The following is a 16,664-nucleotide window of genomic DNA, read 5'->3' on the forward strand; positions in this document are numbered from 1 at the left end:
GCTTTTCCTTCCCCGGTTTTCTCGTCTGCTTCGGTGGCTTTCTGGGGGCGTCTCCTCGTGTCGTCTGTTGTTGACTCGGTTTACGGCGACTCCCCGGCCTATAAGGTCTCGAGGTAATTCAAACCGTCAAGCTAAAATCCTCCTTAGCACGTCTTTCTTGGTTCCCCAGGTCTGAGACCCATTCCTTCATCTCTCTCCCGACCCGATTACTTTAGTCGGCAATATGTTCTGACCTTGGAGTTTGAGCCGAATTTCTCCCTCCCCACTGACCCGTATCTTTTGGCTCTCTCTCTTTCTCTTAACTGCCAGGTTTCACTACGTCGTTTCCTTTTTGGCTCGCTACACCTATTCGTTTCTCTCCAAATTGTTCTCTTGTTTAGCTCTCATTCGATGTGACGGACTATATCTACTTAACTGACTAGTACCACTTTTACGTGATTTTGGGGCCTTAACGGCCCTTCTCCGTTTTTCCCTTTTTCATTTCCGTTCCCCACATCCGCCAATCTTGTCCAACCGCGTTCCTATATGTACCAGTAGATCAACCGGTCGCTTCTCTTGCCCGGTGAGAATGTCGATGACCTCGATTCAGCATTTCACGAGGTCCTTCTCTCCTTTTTCTTCAGGGACCCAGCCGGTCGGAATGGCGCCATCTCAGACGGTCGGGCTGGATACGCTCGCCGAGGGTTCGCAATACGCGCTGGAGCAACTGCAGCTGTCGCGAGAAGCCAATGGGGCCAGTGCTGTCGACGGTGGAGTTCCTAACCCTCTTAGAAGCTCAATTTCCAAACCCCAGAGCCAGCAGCTTTACAGCGATGAGTCCTCCACCCAACATACCCAGAACGCAACCACCGGGTTCAGAAACCTGCCTCAACGGGACCAACTGGCAGAGGCTCGCTCGACGATCCGCAAAAGTTCAAACTCCGGTCCCGTCCGCCGAAGAATCAGTCGCGCATGTGACCAGTGTAATCAGCTTCGGACGAAATGCGATGGGCAAAACCCATGTGCGCATTGCATCGGTAGTGATTTCTTTATTCATTGCGCAATGCTTTATAAATACTGACAATTCCCGGGCAGAATTTGGCCTCACTTGTGAATATGCTCGAGAACGCAAAAAACGTGGCAAAGCATCCAAAAAGGATCTCGCTGCGGCTGCCGCCGTCGTAGCCAACAATGGCACCGCGTCGACGTCAAACGGCAATACATCCAACGATTCCGCATCGTTAGCTAAACAGCACACCTCTTCGGATGGTCAATCAACGCAAGAGGTCAGCGGGAGATACGATCCGACCTTTGATGCCACCCGAACCCTGACGACAGCGGGACAGTCGCAATTAGGGCAGCACTCAGATATGTCAGGCATGGCGGGGATGCAGGGCTCGCAACAGACCCCGCACTCTCAGCCACCCCTAGGTGGTGCAATCGATGCCATTCACTTGAATCACTTCAACACTCTTAATGATTCCAACCGACCGCAGATGTCTGTTCCCGATCTTCGTTCATTGCAGATGCTGCATCCATCCGGCGCAAATACCCGGTCTCCGTCGGGAGCACTGCCACCTCAAGGGTTGAATTCCGGCTATAATGACGGCGCTTATTCTCTGATGAACGCGCCAGAAACAAATCACCCATCAATCAACCAATACCGACTCGGGAACTCTGCTGAAAATCCTCCGGCGCCTTTTCTAGGCTTATCTCCCCCAGCGCAATCGCCAGGATGGCTATCACTCCCTTCACCATCCCCTGCAAATTTCGCTTCCTTTAGCATGCCTCCATTTTCCAGCACCTTGCGGTACCCTGTCCTTCAGCCCGTCCTCCCTCATATCGCCTCGATCATTCCTCAGTCATTGGCCTGTGATCTCCTCGATGTCTACTTTACCAGCTTCTCCCCTTCCCACCTGTCGCCACAATCCCCGTATGTTGTCGGGTATATCTTCCGAAAACAGTCGTTTCTCCATCCCACAAAGCCGAGGGTATGTAGTCCTGGCTTACTGGCTAGTATGCTATGGGTTGCCGCGCAAACGAGCGACGCAGCGTTCCTAACATCTCCGCCGTCTGCTCGGGGCAGAGTATGCCAAAAGCTCTTGGAACTCACGGTTGGCTTACTCCGGCCGCTGATCCATGGCCCCGCCCCCGGGGAAACATCTCCCAACTATGCTGCTAATATGGTCATCAACGGTGTGGCTCTGGGAGGATTTGGCGTCTCCATGGATCAACTTGGCGCGCAAAGTAGCGCAACAGGTGCTGTAGATGACGTTGCCACGTACGTTCACTTAGCGACCGTGATCTCTGCCAGCGAGTATAAGGCAGCTAGCATGCGTTGGTGGACGGCAGCATGGTCTCTCGCTCGCGAATTGAAGTTGGGACGTGAATTACCACCGAATGTCTCCCAGTCGAGACAGGACGGCGAGCCTGAGGACGATACAGATGTCGACATGTCAAAACGTAACCTCCCTCCTCTTGTCACATCGGTCGGAGGTAGCTCTGGAAGCACGATTCTCAATTTCACTGAGGAGGAACGAGAAGAACGCCGGCGTCTTTGGTGGCTACTCTATGCAACAGATCGCCACTTAGCGCTCTGCTATAATCGCCCCCTGACACTACTGGACAAGGAATGTGAAGGACTCCTCCAGCCGATGAATGATGACTTATGGCAGGCTGGCGATTTTGCTGGTGCCACTTACCGGCAGGTAGGGCCGCAGGTAGAGTGTACTGGACACAGCATGTTCGGTTTCTTCCTGCCCTTGATGACAATTTTGGGTGAAATTGTCGACCTCCAACAAGCAAAGGAACATCCCCGATTTGGTCGCGTCTTCCGGAATAGTGCAGACTGGGACCACCAAGTGCTGGAGATCACCCGCCAACTGGATACATATGCTCAGAGCCTGAAAGAATTCGAGGCTCGTTACACTAGTAGTCTAACTCTGGGGGCTGGGGAAAATGAGGCCGCTATGGAAGGATCGCATTTGGACCATGTGAGTCCATCTGGCCGTTCCACTAGTACGGCTGGGTCGCGGGTGAATGAGTCCATCGTGCATACGAAAATGGTAGTCGCCTACGGAACCCATATCATGCACGTCCTACACGTGCTGTTGGCGGGGAAATGGGACCCTATCAATTTGCTTGAGGACCATGACCTCTGGATATCTTCAGAGTCGTTCATAGCCGCAATGAGCCATGCAGTCGGCGCTGCTGATGCTGCAGCTGACATATTGGAGTACGATCCAGATATAACTTTCATGCCCTTTTTCTTCGGAATATATTTACTGCAGGGCAGTTTTCTGCTCCTACTTGCAGCCGATAAGCTTCAGGGTGAGGTCAGTCCTAGTGTCGTCCGTGCGTGCGAAACGATTGTTCGTGCACACGAGGCTTGCGTCGTGACACTGAACACTGAGTATCAGGTGAGTTTTACCTTTTAGGGGTTACATATTGATAGATGTCTAATATTTTTATCTCTCAGAGGACATTCCGCAAGGTCATGCGTTCGGCTTTAGCGCAGGTTCGTGGGCGCATGCCTGAAGATTTCGGTGAACAGCAACAGCGTAGGCGAGAAGTGCTAGCCCTCTACCGCTGGGCCGGTGATGGCAGTGGTCTTGCACTATGATGAACGCCGCCGCCATCAAATTACTCTTAACTTGCATCTTTGCCATCTGCATAGCTGGCAAACCTGACGACGTGATGCGATCTCATGACATTTATTAATTGAAGAGGCCCGGTCGGCCTTGGGGTCCAGGAGTTCAAAAGGCAACCTAGTATATGGGCTGTGTTACTGCTTCCTTCCTTTTTTTGTTAGTCTCTCGACTTGTCTATCGTTGAATATTTTCGCTTCTCGCCAAGTTCGTTGCACTTCGAAGTTTGGCTCAGCACGTATTTTAGGTCAAGTTGGCAGTCCGTCCGAAGGACCGACAGGGCCCCTTTGACACATTTACCATTTTCAGTATATAGTTTTCGCCCCCTGGTTCTTTGTCTACTGTTGATGTGACCTGTACACTATCGTCGGTTTTATTGCTTATATCACTGCTTGGTATCCACAGCAGTATAGTTCTATTATATATACCCACAATTCAAAAATCAATACATGTCAATAATGCACACATATCATCCCACACCTTGGTATCATATCCTACAGCTACATAAGAGTATTCTTGATACAGCGTCAGGACTTCAATGTGGAGACTTCTGATTGCTTAAAAAGAACCAGCTGCGTCTCATGTGCCGGGCATGTCATAGACGTCGTCTACATAGATAATGCATCACCAGATAATCGGCACGGTCAGCAGTGCACTTCGTCAAAGCAAGAAGCACTTATATTATCCAACCCTCCACTCCATGGTGTAACAAATCCACCACAAATCGAAGCCTCTGTCCATCCCACCAAAACTCCAAGCACGGATACAAATACTACATTACAACGAAACTCATAACTAACCCAAACGGCATACTTGACTTAACCAGCCGATGAAGACACGCTCATGTCTCCCGATTCCTCATGAGATCAAGAGGATACTTCTTGCGCAGCTTATTGACAACATGGAGACAGCAGCCTTCACCATTAAAAGTCATATCCTTTGGGACTCATAAAATTGAAGCGGATATCTACAAGCAGCGTTCGGCCGCAGACTTCCCTGAGACCCATATTTTGCGCCTCGGCCATTTCACTCCTTCCACACTTTATTCATGTTGATTGGCGGTGGATTACCCTTGTAATCATGGGTAATGAGGGCTTGTCGTAGTAGTGTTTCGAGGGATTCTCGCTTTGGAATGCCGTGGATGTTGACTTAGTGGTTAGGGCTGGATAGGTGCTGAGGATAGTTTGGGCTTACTGAGATGACTATTAGGGTCCCTGTGGGTGTCATCCTTGCATGAATCAGTATGGACTGGGAGGGTTGTCACTTTGGCCTTGGATATGATGGTGAGCATGGCTGTGGATTGGCAACGATAACTTGATGCTTGTATTTATTTTAAGAGTGGTCAAGAAGAGTGTTTTTGGCGTGAATGGATGGCGGATTATGTTCTTTGTTGAGTTGGTAGATTTATATTTATAGGATTGCTATATTTCTCTGGCTCTTTTGAGAATAAATTCATAGTGATGGGGTTGTATTCTTATACATTGTAAATGAAGCTATACAGGAGATTGAGATTATATTTTCGGGCCTGAGGCATCAACTCTTCGTTGTCAATCAGCTCGTATATGCGGAGAATGCCGTGCAGCCGTAGTAAGTACATAGTGCCGGCTTCTTGGAGGATGATCCAGCACTAGTCAGACCTTGCCTGTGTTTAAGTTGGTACCTGAATTATGCTATAGTGGATAAATATGAGACATCAAAAGAAACGCTCCAATAATATTAGATATGATTATGATTGTTCCAAGTATGACGCCACTGCTGAGATAAGCTCTTTATCGGCGATAAGGATTTATTACATATCCCTCGGTTCTCGCTGCTTTCCAATCTCCACCTACCTTGTTTCCTAGCCTTTCAACGAGATGGGTGACTACCCCGGAACTAGCGTTGAATTATGAATCGCCTAAGCAGATCTCTTAGTCAATTATCGCCTCACCATTTCCGTCCGCGACCGTCCTTTACACCCCTCGTTCCGAAACGGTACATAGGAATTCCGCCCGCGTTTCTGCTCGACGAATATATCCCGCGCTATCAGCTGCTCACATCGATAGACGCTTCGAAAAAGCGCTCACTCGCCTATGCGCATCTACGAGAATGCAACTTATGCCCACGACGTTGTGGAGTAAACCGGTACGAAGAAACCGGGGTATGTCTAATCGGCGCTGAGACCGTCAAGGTCAACACGATTGCACCACATCGTGGAGAGGAACCATGTATTCAGGGATTCAATGGGAGTGGATCCGTCTTCTTTTCAGGATGCAATTTGCGCTGTGTGTTCTGCCAGAATCATGTATCTCATACCTGTTTTTTCGCAGCAGTTCTGCATTGCTCAGATCAAAGCGCTAATCAAGGCTCCTTAGGACATCGCCCACCAACGAAACGGCTTCGACGTTACTCCTGAAGAACTAGCGGATTGGTTTATGAAGCTTCAGCAAGTGGGTAACTGCCATAATATCAACCTAGTCACGCCGGAACATGTGGTGCCGCAGGTTGCGCTCGCGATTCTGACGGCGCGCGATATGGGTCTCAACATTCCTATTATTTACAATACGTCCTCGTTTGATTCGCTGGAGTCTCTAGAGCTACTGGACGGTCTAATTGATATTTACTTGCCTGATTTCAAGGTATGGAAGAATAGTACGTCGAAGCGGTTGCTCAAAGCCGAGGATTACACTGAGACGGCGATGGAGAGCATAAAGGCCATGCATAAACAGGTCGGCGATTTATGTTTTACTTCGGATGGGATCGCTAAGAGAGGCGTCCTACTGCGACATTTGGTTATGCCTGGCAAGGAGGACGAGGGCCGGGAGATTATGCGCTGGTTGGCAGAAAATGTGTCCAAGGACCTCTATGTGCATATTATGGAGCAGTATCACCCGGATGCCCATGTAGGGAAGAGGAAACGGACGACGAAGAATGCGAAAGGCGACGAAGAGGACGAAGTGCGGTATGCAGAAATCAACCGCGCGGTCCGCGATGATGAGCTTGGCTCTGTCAGGGATGCTGCCGTTGCAGCTGGGCTCTGGAGATTTTGTGAGGCGAACGAGGATAGTTCCATGTTTCATCTGTGAGCCTTGATCCAGTACCGGATAAGGAGACTTGAACGTGGCTATTACAGACAGATGCCTGTCGACCTGAAGAGGCGCCAGCAGCTTTCTCTTCCCACTTACTCAGCCTCATATTGGATGGGAGTGGCTACTTAGTGATTCTGCCAATGATGGCATGGTAGAGACTTCAGGTGATGCATAAACGAAGATGGGTGGTATGCATGTGTAGCTGCTACAATGTTTGGCTATGCTACGGAACTGCTTCTCGTAAGATGGCCGGAGCGAAGATGGCCCCGTTGATGCTTGTATATAGACAAAGCAGAATTTCTAGAAAGAAAAATAGAGATTCACTGAGCTGTAGTACAATAGCGAGAACTCTAGCCATTCTAGGCCGTGTAACAACTACCAAAAATGAAACTAAGCAACAATATCCACCGCGGACAGAAGCTAAAGAGGGAAAAAGATCGGACATGAAATCCGCCGATGACGCCGACCCTCGACCCACCGGGAGCTCAGCTCAGTTTAACTCCGCCCCAGCTCAGCTTATCAGCTTTAATCGTAGGCTATTGTTCCCTTTTAACAAAGACACAATTTTTTATTCCTTCATCCTTTCACCACCACACTCATAACAGAACATGCTATAACCCTTACATCTCAATATCCACCACCACAACAACATCAAAAACTAAAACACATACACCAAAATGAAACCAATAATCGCCATCCCAGCAATAATAGCCCTCGTCCACCGCGCCTACTCCCGCAAATCCCTCACCCACCTTGGCCTCGCAACAGCAGCTCTAACAGCAACCGCCCACGCCCTTCACCCCTGGTCAGCACCCTTCGCCCTCCTTGCCGTCTTCTACTTCGGCGGTACAAAAGCCACAAAGGTATCATATACGTCACGGGGTCAGGATCTGAGCACGGGACCTACCCCATGAACTAGTTCTCAAAAAAAAAAAATTATACGGTACAGGTAACTAACTCAACGGCTCGTCATCTAGGTCAAGCATGATATCAAAGCTCAATTAACCCTCTCCGCGACCGGGTCGGAAGGCGGCGAGGGCCAAAGAACCCACATCCAGGTTCTGGCAAATAGTGTCGTTGCGACGGTGCTTATCCTCTTCCATACTTATGTTCTGAGTGGGTCGTCGGCGGAGTGTTTCGAGAATGGTAAAAGTGCGGCAGATTTGTTGGTGGTGGGGATTGTTGCGTATGTCACCCTTTCTCTTTTTGCTCTTTATTTGTTCCTGGACGAAGACCAAGAACAAAAACGTGGGAAGGCCAGTAATTACTAACGAAGATAACCATAAAAACAGCAACTATGCCGCCGTAGCAGCCGACACCTTCTCCTCCGAGCTGGGCATTCTGTCTAAATCCAAGCCCCGTCTGATCACCTCGCCCACACTCCGAGTCGTTCCACCGGGTACAAACGGCGGCGTAACAGCCGCGGGTCTTTTGGCGGGCGTATTCGGTGCATTTACGGTCTCTTTTGCATCTGCTGTGCTTTTGCCGTTCTGTGCGGAGTCGAGTCTTATGGATCGGGTATATTGGACCCTTGCGTTTACCGGCTGGGGCACGTTGGGGAGTGTGCTAGATAGTGTTTTGGGGGGCTTGTTGCAGGCGAGTGTTGTGGATAAGCGGACGGGGAAGGTTGTTGAGGGAGAGGGCGGGAAGAAGGTGCTTGTTCATCCTCATCCTAGGGCTGGGGGTGCTACGGGATACTCGAGTGCTTCTGCTTCTGCTTCTGCTTCTGGATCTGTGCAGCAGAGGAAAGAGGAGAAGGAGGGCGTTGAGACGGTACATGAGAGTCGGAGGGTTGAGAGTGGACGGGATTTGTTGGATAATAATGCTGTTAATGTTTTGATGGCGTTTATTATGAGTGTGGGCGCTATGGGTGCTGCTGGTTGGGTTTGGGGAATGTCGCCTTTCGATATTGCGGCTTTGGTCTAACTGCTTGGTTTTGTGTTATTGGATGTGTAATGTGTGATCATGGATTATGTTGCTATGCGAGGATGCTATCGAACTGATGGTTTTGGTACATGAAAAAGAATATCATGCATGGAGCATGGGGCAAAAAGTAACAATGCTAAATTATAACCAGCGGCCTGGAAATTACTAGCGAACAAACCAACCCTTCACGGCAGGCCTTTGGCATGGGCTTTTGAAATAATAAAGAGCTCGGTTGCCCCAACGGGATACCAGGTGAAGACTTTGCAATCTATCTCAAGATTCAATGTGTCTTCTCCATGATTGCCTTGCCTAGTCCCTCTCTTTCATAGGCCAAAAAATCCCATAGTAATGCATTTACTCTTCATCTTCATATAGATAGACGTCCCATCAGGAAAATGCCAATCAAGCGTGTACGCGATACTAGGTCCTTAGAGTACATAGTGAACGTAAATTGACCTTGTGGCGGGCGAAAGTAAGAGTTCTCTGCGGCAGTGAGCCAGGTCATACCCCAGCCCGCATGTTTCTGTCTCAAAGTAGGATCCTACGGGTCGACCACGACACTCGGGGGGGTGGAAGCTTGGTGTTAGTTTCTACCCGTATCCTCGAGTTTTTTACTTCTCTCGCCTGGCTTTGAGTGTGTAGTCACAAGGACCTCTATTTAACGATTCTTGTCATCGTGACAGCACTTTACGAGCACTGTGCTATCATCGGTGATTAACTTGGTTTTGTGAGCAGGATATCGCTGGTGTGGAGGGAGCAAACCCCACGATGTTGTGTGAGAAAAGTGCGCTGCCGATTGTCCTTTTCAGGGCCAGGGTTAAGGAACTTCAGATAGTGTGAGACCTCCACGCCTTGAGGGAGGTCCTTGGCCCAAGGTTGTATTCAAAAAAGTATCGATAGGCCTTTTGTCACGTTACCCCTAAGCCACTCAATGCGGCCCAGCCAATACTTGTAACGCGAGAGCTGCATTAGGCTAATTGCAGAGCTTGTTGCAGGGCTTGTGAGATAATAGATTCTGATGTGCGAACTTGGCCGCCCGAGTGATACCATGCAGCCTTGAACAGTGAGAGCGTGACGTCAGGGTTGCAGAATTCGTTCGAGTACTTGGGGCAGGATAGGGCTACGCTTGTCTAGTAGTTTGCGAACTAGTCTATACTGTGGGTGGAGGGTTGGATGAGGGGTGAATAGATGCATTTCTTCCTATCTTATGTACTCCACCATGGACCTTGAGTTTGCATGACAGCCCAGGAATTTGCATTGACGGTCCTTAATGAGGGTCGCGTTTTGTTCTCGCTGGGCTCAGAGCTATCATAGTTAGGTTCTAGAGATGACAGTCGAAGCTTGAGTGCAAATGCTGCACAGAAAGCGTCAGTTATCAAAAAGCGTTTGGGGCGAGACTGCAGCACATCCATATTGGCGATCATCATATATGTTCAAGGAAACTGCTGCTGGAGTTAGTAGAGCGTGCACAACTTGCAGAGTTGTCTGTAAAGGACATAGCTTAGGAAGCTGTTGAACTTCAGGCACTGGGCAAATACAAGAAAGGCCAGAGTGGCATAGTGAATCAAGACGCAACAGCCAATCATGGCTCGTTCCAGAGTACTCCGGAGGAAGTCTGTTAACAATGACATTGGTTTGTTTTACAAAGACATTGTATGCTACCCAGTATGTGTGTTCTGCTTATCGGAACAACACGGCGGGGTCAACACCAAAGATGTGACCTCCAGAGTCCTTCATACCCTGAGGGGTGGCTGAAGGGAATCTTTGATACATAAAGCCTCGGGCGGACTGGTATGTCTGTACTGTGTAGTAAGGCTGGGATCATATGTCATGCATAATCAATATTAGGGATTATCCTAATTCGACCGTGAGCCGTGTCGGTAGTAACCTTGAAAGTTGATTAGTATACATATGTGCGGTTGTCGCGCGACTTTGACTATGAGTAGTCCCATGATTGGACGTAAATCTCTCAAGGGGGGTAGAGGCGGTCATTGCACATGCACAGACCACTGAGAAATTGTGAATCTTTCCAGGATTAGTAGCGGAATGGAGCTGAGTCGTATTCACTATGGAGCATTGGAGCAAATGCCATAAAGTAACTTGATGGAAGTACTCCATACCTTCAGCTGAGTCTGCAACAACCACAGAAATGACCCCACAAGTGGGGGTACTGCAAACGCTGCAAACTGGCGATGCAAACACAACGTCATCTCGCATTTCTCCACCAGCCGTGGGTGAAGTTCCTCGTATGGTTGGATATCAATCTCAGTGACCATGGCATGCGTGACACAGATTGGTGCAGCAGTTGACGTCCGTTTTCGGAAGTGGGCCAACACTCTCGCCCTTACAGGATAGCCTGTGTCATTCTAGCCGTGGTCTGACCTGCATTGCCCTTGCAAATCTCAAATCGGATCGATCTGCTTTGATGTCAGAGCGCAAACCGTCGAACCTTCCAACCATCATCCCAATCTGATAACCAAAACTGGACTAGTTCTCTACCGTGGGGTGTTTGCAATAGGAATACTACAGAATCAGCATGGATTATTCAGGAACAGCTCAATCCATGGAGCTGGGAAGTCCAAGGGCTAGACTACACCCAATCTTTATAAAGTTCCCTTTCTCTTCCGCAGCATTCCAAACAAACCTGTTTTAGCATACGAAGTTCAATTCTTCCTTTCTCTTCTGTATTTCTACTAACTCCTGTGTGTGTCATACCATCTGCAGGGGACTATCTGCACTCCTCATTTACCCCTCATTGATCTGCCCTCCCAGAGCATATTCTTTGTCTTTGCCTACCATATAAACTAGCCGGTCCGTCTGCTATAACCCCGCGGTTAAGGTACTTGGTTAAACTTGCAGTCCTTTTCTGGTATTTCTCTGTGTTTCTTGCGGATTTGTGGTTTCTGCGCCGTCAGATCAAAATGTCACCGTTGGCTCTTCCTCCTAAGACCGTTGACATTGTCAACATTTTTCAGAATGACGTGGAGTTCTCCCTCGTAAATGAGATCTATAAGGGTATTAATCCTCCCGCTGGCGTTAGGAAGTCAATGCCAACGATGCTTCTTTACGATGCCAATGGCCTCAAGCTTTTTGAGAAAATCACCTATGTGGAGGAGTATTATCTAACAAATGCGGAGATTGAGGTCTTGGAGACAAATTCCAGGAGGATAGTTGAACGGATTCCAGACAATGCGCAATTGCTTGAGTTAGGTAGTGGGTGCGTCATCCTTCCAAATCAAATCGTAACCTTTCAGGCTGCGTAGCGTATCAATAATGTTCTCCGGTTTTAACCGCCATCTAGGAATCTTCGGAAGATTGAGATTCTGCTACGGGAGTTTGAGCGCGTGGGAAAGCGCGTGGACTACTATGCCCTCGACCTGTCGCTATCAGAATTGCAGCGCACATTCGCCGAGGTATCCATTGACGATTACACACACGTTGGCCTCCATGGTCTCCATGGAACCTACGATGACGCCGTCACTTGGCTTAACAGCCCCAAAAACAGGAAGCGGCCCACGGTGATCATGTCTATGGGTTCCTCTCTAGGGAACTTTGACCGTCCCGGCGCAGCAAAATTTCTCTCGCAGTATGCTAGCCTTCTTGGCCCGTCCGATATGATGATCATTGGTCTGGATGGCTGCAAGGACCCGGGCAAAGTATACAGGGCATACAATGACTCGAAAGGTGTTACACGGCAGTTCTATGAGAACGGACTAGTGCATGCAAATGTTGTTCTCGGATACGAAGCCTTCAAACCTGATGAGTGGGAAGTAGTGACTGACTACGATACTATGGAGGGACGACACTGGGCAGCCTACTCACCCAAGAAGGACGTCACCATCAACGGGGTCCTGCTTCAGAAAGGGGAGAAACTTTACTTTGAAGAGGCGTACAAATACGGACCAGAAGAACGCGATCAACTGTGGCATGATGCCAAGTTAATCCAGACCGCGGAAGTGGGCAGTGGGTCTGACGATTACCGTGAGTAGCGAATGGCTGCCTCATTTCCAATAGGAGCGTGTGCTGACTCTGACTTTCCCGGAGCTAGATCTCCATCTCCTGACATCCGCCACCCTAAACCTCCCCATGTCTCCCTCTCAATATGCAGCTCATCCTATACCCAGCTTTGAAGAATGGCAGTCTCTGTGGACGGCATGGGATAATGCTACAAAGGCCATGGTCCCTCGCGAGGAGCTTCTGTCAAAGCCGATCAAGCTACGGAACTCTTTAATCTTCTATCTGGGACACATTCCTACATTCTTGGGTTAGTCTACATGGCTTACTACTCTCATCATATAGCATGATGCTAATTATGCAAACAGACATCCACCTGACCCGAGCCCTGCACGGAAAACTGACAGAGCCAAAGTCCTATAAACTAATTTTCGAACGTGGGATTGATCCTGACGTAGATGACCCCGAGATGTGCCACTCCCATAGCGAGATCCCAGACGAGTGGCCAGCTCTTGATGAAATTCTGGACTACCAAGAGCGAGTCAGGAATAGAGTTAGATCCATCTATCAAATCGAGGATCTTGCAGAAAATAGAATCCTGGGCGAGGCGCTTTGGATTGGGTTTGAGCACGAGGTGATGCACCTCGAGACATTCCTGTACATGCTGATTCAGAGCGAAAAGATACTTCCTCCACCCGCCGCTGAACGGCCGGACTTTGAAAAAATGTATCAAGAAGCTCGGAAAAACATGAAAACAAATGAGTGGTTCTCCATTCCTGAACAGACACTTACTATTGGCCTTGATGGTGCTGATACCAACGACGTACCCCCAACGACCTATGGGTGGGACAATGAGAAACCTGCGAGAACAGTAACTGTTCCGGCATTTGAGGCGCAGGGCAGGCCTATCACCAATGGCGAATACGTTAAATACTTGCAGGCGAATCAGTCGCGCAGAAGGCCAGCATCATGGGTTCTGACCCATTCGAGTGAAGACTACGCCATACCTATGGCCGTCAACGGAAGCAGTGTCGAGGCTACGAAGGACTTTATGGCCAATTTTGCTGTCCGTACTGTCTTTGGCTCAATTCCACTTGAATTCGCCCAAGACTGGCCTGTGATGGCATCATATGATGAATTGGCCGAATACGCCGAATGGGTGGGCTGCAGGATCCCTACCTTCGAAGAGGCACGGAGTATCTATCTGCACTCAGCGCTATTAAAGGAGACAGGTAGCGTGGAGCATAACGGGGAGCCCAACGGCCATAGGTTAGTGCAGCTTCGATATAATGCCACACCCTGATAATTAAGCTGAGCTAACTGCTTTCAGTGCAAACGGTGATCTGAATGGGGTGAGCGGAAATGGTTACTCAAAGATCAACCCCAGCAAGCCTCGTATGCCGGACCACCAGCCTGTACAATATCCTTCCCGAAACACCTTGCCAGTGTTCCTTGATCTCGACGGCCTCAACGTCGGGTTCAAGCACTGGCACCCAACCCCAGTTATCCAGAACGGCGATCAACTCGCCGGTCAGGGTGAACTGGGAGGCGCATGGGAGTGGACTAGCACGCCATTAGCGCCACACGATGGCTTTAAAGCCATGGAGATCTATCCGGGATACACCTGTAAGTGCCAGTCTCATAATCGGATGCCCTCCAAGAATCGATCATTATTTACTAACTCCACACAGCCGATTTCTTCGACGGTAAACACAACATCATCCTGGGTGGTTCTTGGGCTACTCATCCCCGCGTTGCTGGGCGTACCACTTTGTAAGTTTACCAGCATAGAGCCCGGGGTAACTATAGGATGCTGACATCATTTCTAGCGTCAATTGGTACCAGCACAACTATCCTTACACCTGGGCAGGAGCACGACTGGTGCGGGATCTTTAGTAGCGGGCGAGGGGTTTGCTTAGGCATAGATTTCATGCTTGCTTATCTAGATATTCAAGTTCTGAAACACCTACCAATTTAATGGTATATCTTTACTCCACACCTAGTATTGTCTTTACCTCCTAAGTATACTTTCTCAAAAGAGTGGTACCTCTTAAGAAGCTGTAGATTACTGTTTAGGGCATAGTATAGTGGGTGCCGCCACAGCGGGGAAGCTCCAACCGATAACGTGACGAAGATGCCCCTCCAACTTATCAAGCTGTCTTTATACATGCCCGGGATAAATATCCCAGCTAAGGTTCGTTGTTACCTTTTTGTCTAGAGATTGCAAACGGGCAGCTTCAATATGTCTCTCGAAACTATCACGACCATCTCGCCCTCCACGAATCAGCCAGTTATCACTCGGACGGGCGTCACCTCCGAGGACCTGCAGCGAATCCCAGAGGTCGCGCAGGAGGCTTTCCGATCATTCTCCCAGTCGACTACCCTCAAACAACGTCAAGAAATTGTAACACGTGCATTAGACATCCTCGAGAAAAAGAAAGATGAGCTTGCGCGCGAGCTGACCGAGCAGATGGGTCGTCCGATCGCATATACCGGTGTGGAGGTAATGACAGCTATCAAGCGCAGTCGCTACCTGACCAAGATCAGTGATTCGGTCCTGGGCGAAGAGGGCGTTGTCCCGGGTGAAGAGGAGAAGGGCTTCAGACGCTATATCAAGCGGAAGCCTGTTGGTGTGGCGTTTATCATATTTGCCTGGAACGTACGTTACCGTTTATACTTTAGTTTGAGTCAGTCACAGCGAAAGTATACTAACCTTATACTAACCTTATACTTGCCATGGAATAGTACCCCTATTTGATCCTTGTCAACAGTTTGATCCCTGCTATTCTGGCTGGAAATGCTGTCATTCTGAAACCCTCTCCGCAAACTCCGACCATAGTAGAGCAATTTGCCGCTGCCTTCGCCGAGGCAGGGCTGCCTCAAAACGTCATCCAGTATTTCCACTGTGGATCCCCCACACTACTTGAGACTATTGTCCGGTCACCTTTAGTCAACCACGTCTGTTTCACAGGCTCGGTGGCTGGTGGCTTGGCTGTTCAGAAGGCCGCGTCAGACCGCATCGTCAATGTTGGGCTGGAGCTCGGTGGCAAAGACCCAGCTTATGTTCGGGATGATGTGGATGCGGCGTGGGCCGCCGAGGAGGTCGTTGATGGAGCTATCTTTAACAGTGGACAGAGCTGCTGTGCGATCGAGCGGGTCTACGTGCACAAGAACATCTACGATACCTTCGTTGAGGAAGTCAAGAAGGTCCTAAGCAAGTATCGTGTCGGGGATCCGTTTGACAAGCAAACGCAGATCGGACCTGTTATTTCAAAGCGTGCGAAGGATACGATTCAGGCCCATGTCGCCGATGCAATCCAGAAGGGTGCCAAGGATGAAACTCCAGCAAATGAGACATTTGAAAACCCTCCTGCGGGTGGCAACTACGTCAAGCCTACGCTTCTGACGGGCGTGAACCATGACATGGTTGTTATGACGGAGGAGACGTTTGGTCCTGTCATTCCTGTTATGAAGGCCAACAGCGATGAGGAAGCTATTAAGCTGATGAACAGCAGCGAGTTTGGACTGACTGCCAGTGTCTGGACCAAGGATGTGGCTAAGGCTGAGGAGCTAGTTGAGCAGGTGGAAGCGGGAACTGTCTTCATCAACCGATCTGACTATCCTAGTCCGGTAAGTTTCAATATGGACCGACCGAGATCTGATTGCCATGGTGGGCCTAGGACGATGCTGACTATTTCAGGATCTCGCATGGACCGGCTGGAAGAATTCGGGACGGGGCGTAACTCTGAGCAGATTCGGCTTCGAGCAATTTGTCAAGCTCAAAAGCCACCACATCAAGGCCTACCCTAAATAAAGGGGGTCATTTTTAGTTGCTATGGTTTATGAATGCCAATGATCATATATGGTAATGTAGACTAAAATGATCAAATTGAACTTAGGCATGATTGCTTAGGGGCAGGTCCCTGGAGATATATCCTTCACCTTTTTCGAATATTTATGATCCGTAGATAAACAGCTACTAGCCCTACTATCATGGATATCCATATATTCAACTAGTTCTAAATGATAAATATCATAGCCGGTCGCTCTACTCCGTGGCATACACTAATAAATATATTTTTGCAGAGAA

At 49.2% G+C, this 16,664-nt stretch overlaps 3 protein-coding genes across 3 annotated transcripts; all 3 read left to right on the forward strand.

Annotated features, from left to right (window-relative positions):
- Positions 1-262: 262 nt before the first annotated feature.
- Positions 263-4,095, forward strand: xlnR (putative C6 transcription factor). The gene is made up of 3 exons (XM_032078089.1): positions 263-1,016; positions 1,075-3,398; positions 3,458-4,095. Exons 1-3 carry the CDS (start codon positions 569-571, stop codon positions 3,599-3,601), a joined length of 2,916 nt encoding a protein of 971 aa, XP_031933107.1. The 5' UTR covers positions 263-568; the 3' UTR covers positions 3,602-4,095.
- Positions 4,096-5,514: 1,419 nt separating this feature from the next.
- BDV27DRAFT_140712 (integral membrane protein DUF92-domain-containing protein) lies at positions 5,515-8,620 on the forward strand (the record flags this gene model as incomplete). Its single annotated transcript, XM_032069711.1, has 5 exons — positions 5,515-5,910; positions 5,981-6,687; positions 7,397-7,557; positions 7,691-7,880; positions 7,987-8,620. The coding sequence occupies 5 exons, from the start codon at positions 5,515-5,517 to the stop codon at positions 8,618-8,620; spliced, it is 2,088 nt and encodes a 695-aa protein (XP_031933108.1).
- A 2,921-nt stretch (positions 8,621-11,541) lies between these two features.
- Positions 11,542-16,388, forward strand: BDV27DRAFT_140713 (DUF323 domain protein; the record flags this gene model as incomplete). Its single annotated transcript, XM_032069712.1, has 9 exons — positions 11,542-11,837; positions 11,922-12,601; positions 12,669-12,884; positions 12,943-13,843; positions 13,905-14,200; positions 14,266-14,347; positions 14,810-15,233; positions 15,320-16,204; positions 16,275-16,388. The coding sequence occupies 9 exons, from the start codon at positions 11,542-11,544 to the stop codon at positions 16,386-16,388; spliced, it is 3,894 nt and encodes a 1,297-aa protein (XP_031933109.1).
- Positions 16,389-16,664: the final 276 nt, after the last annotated feature.

The sequence above is a fragment of the Aspergillus caelatus genome (genome assembly GCF_009193585.1).
Source record: "Aspergillus caelatus strain CBS 763.97 unplaced genomic scaffold BDV27scaffold_6, whole genome shotgun sequence".
Lineage (NCBI taxonomy): Eukaryota > Fungi > Ascomycota > Eurotiomycetes > Eurotiales > Aspergillaceae > Aspergillus > Aspergillus caelatus.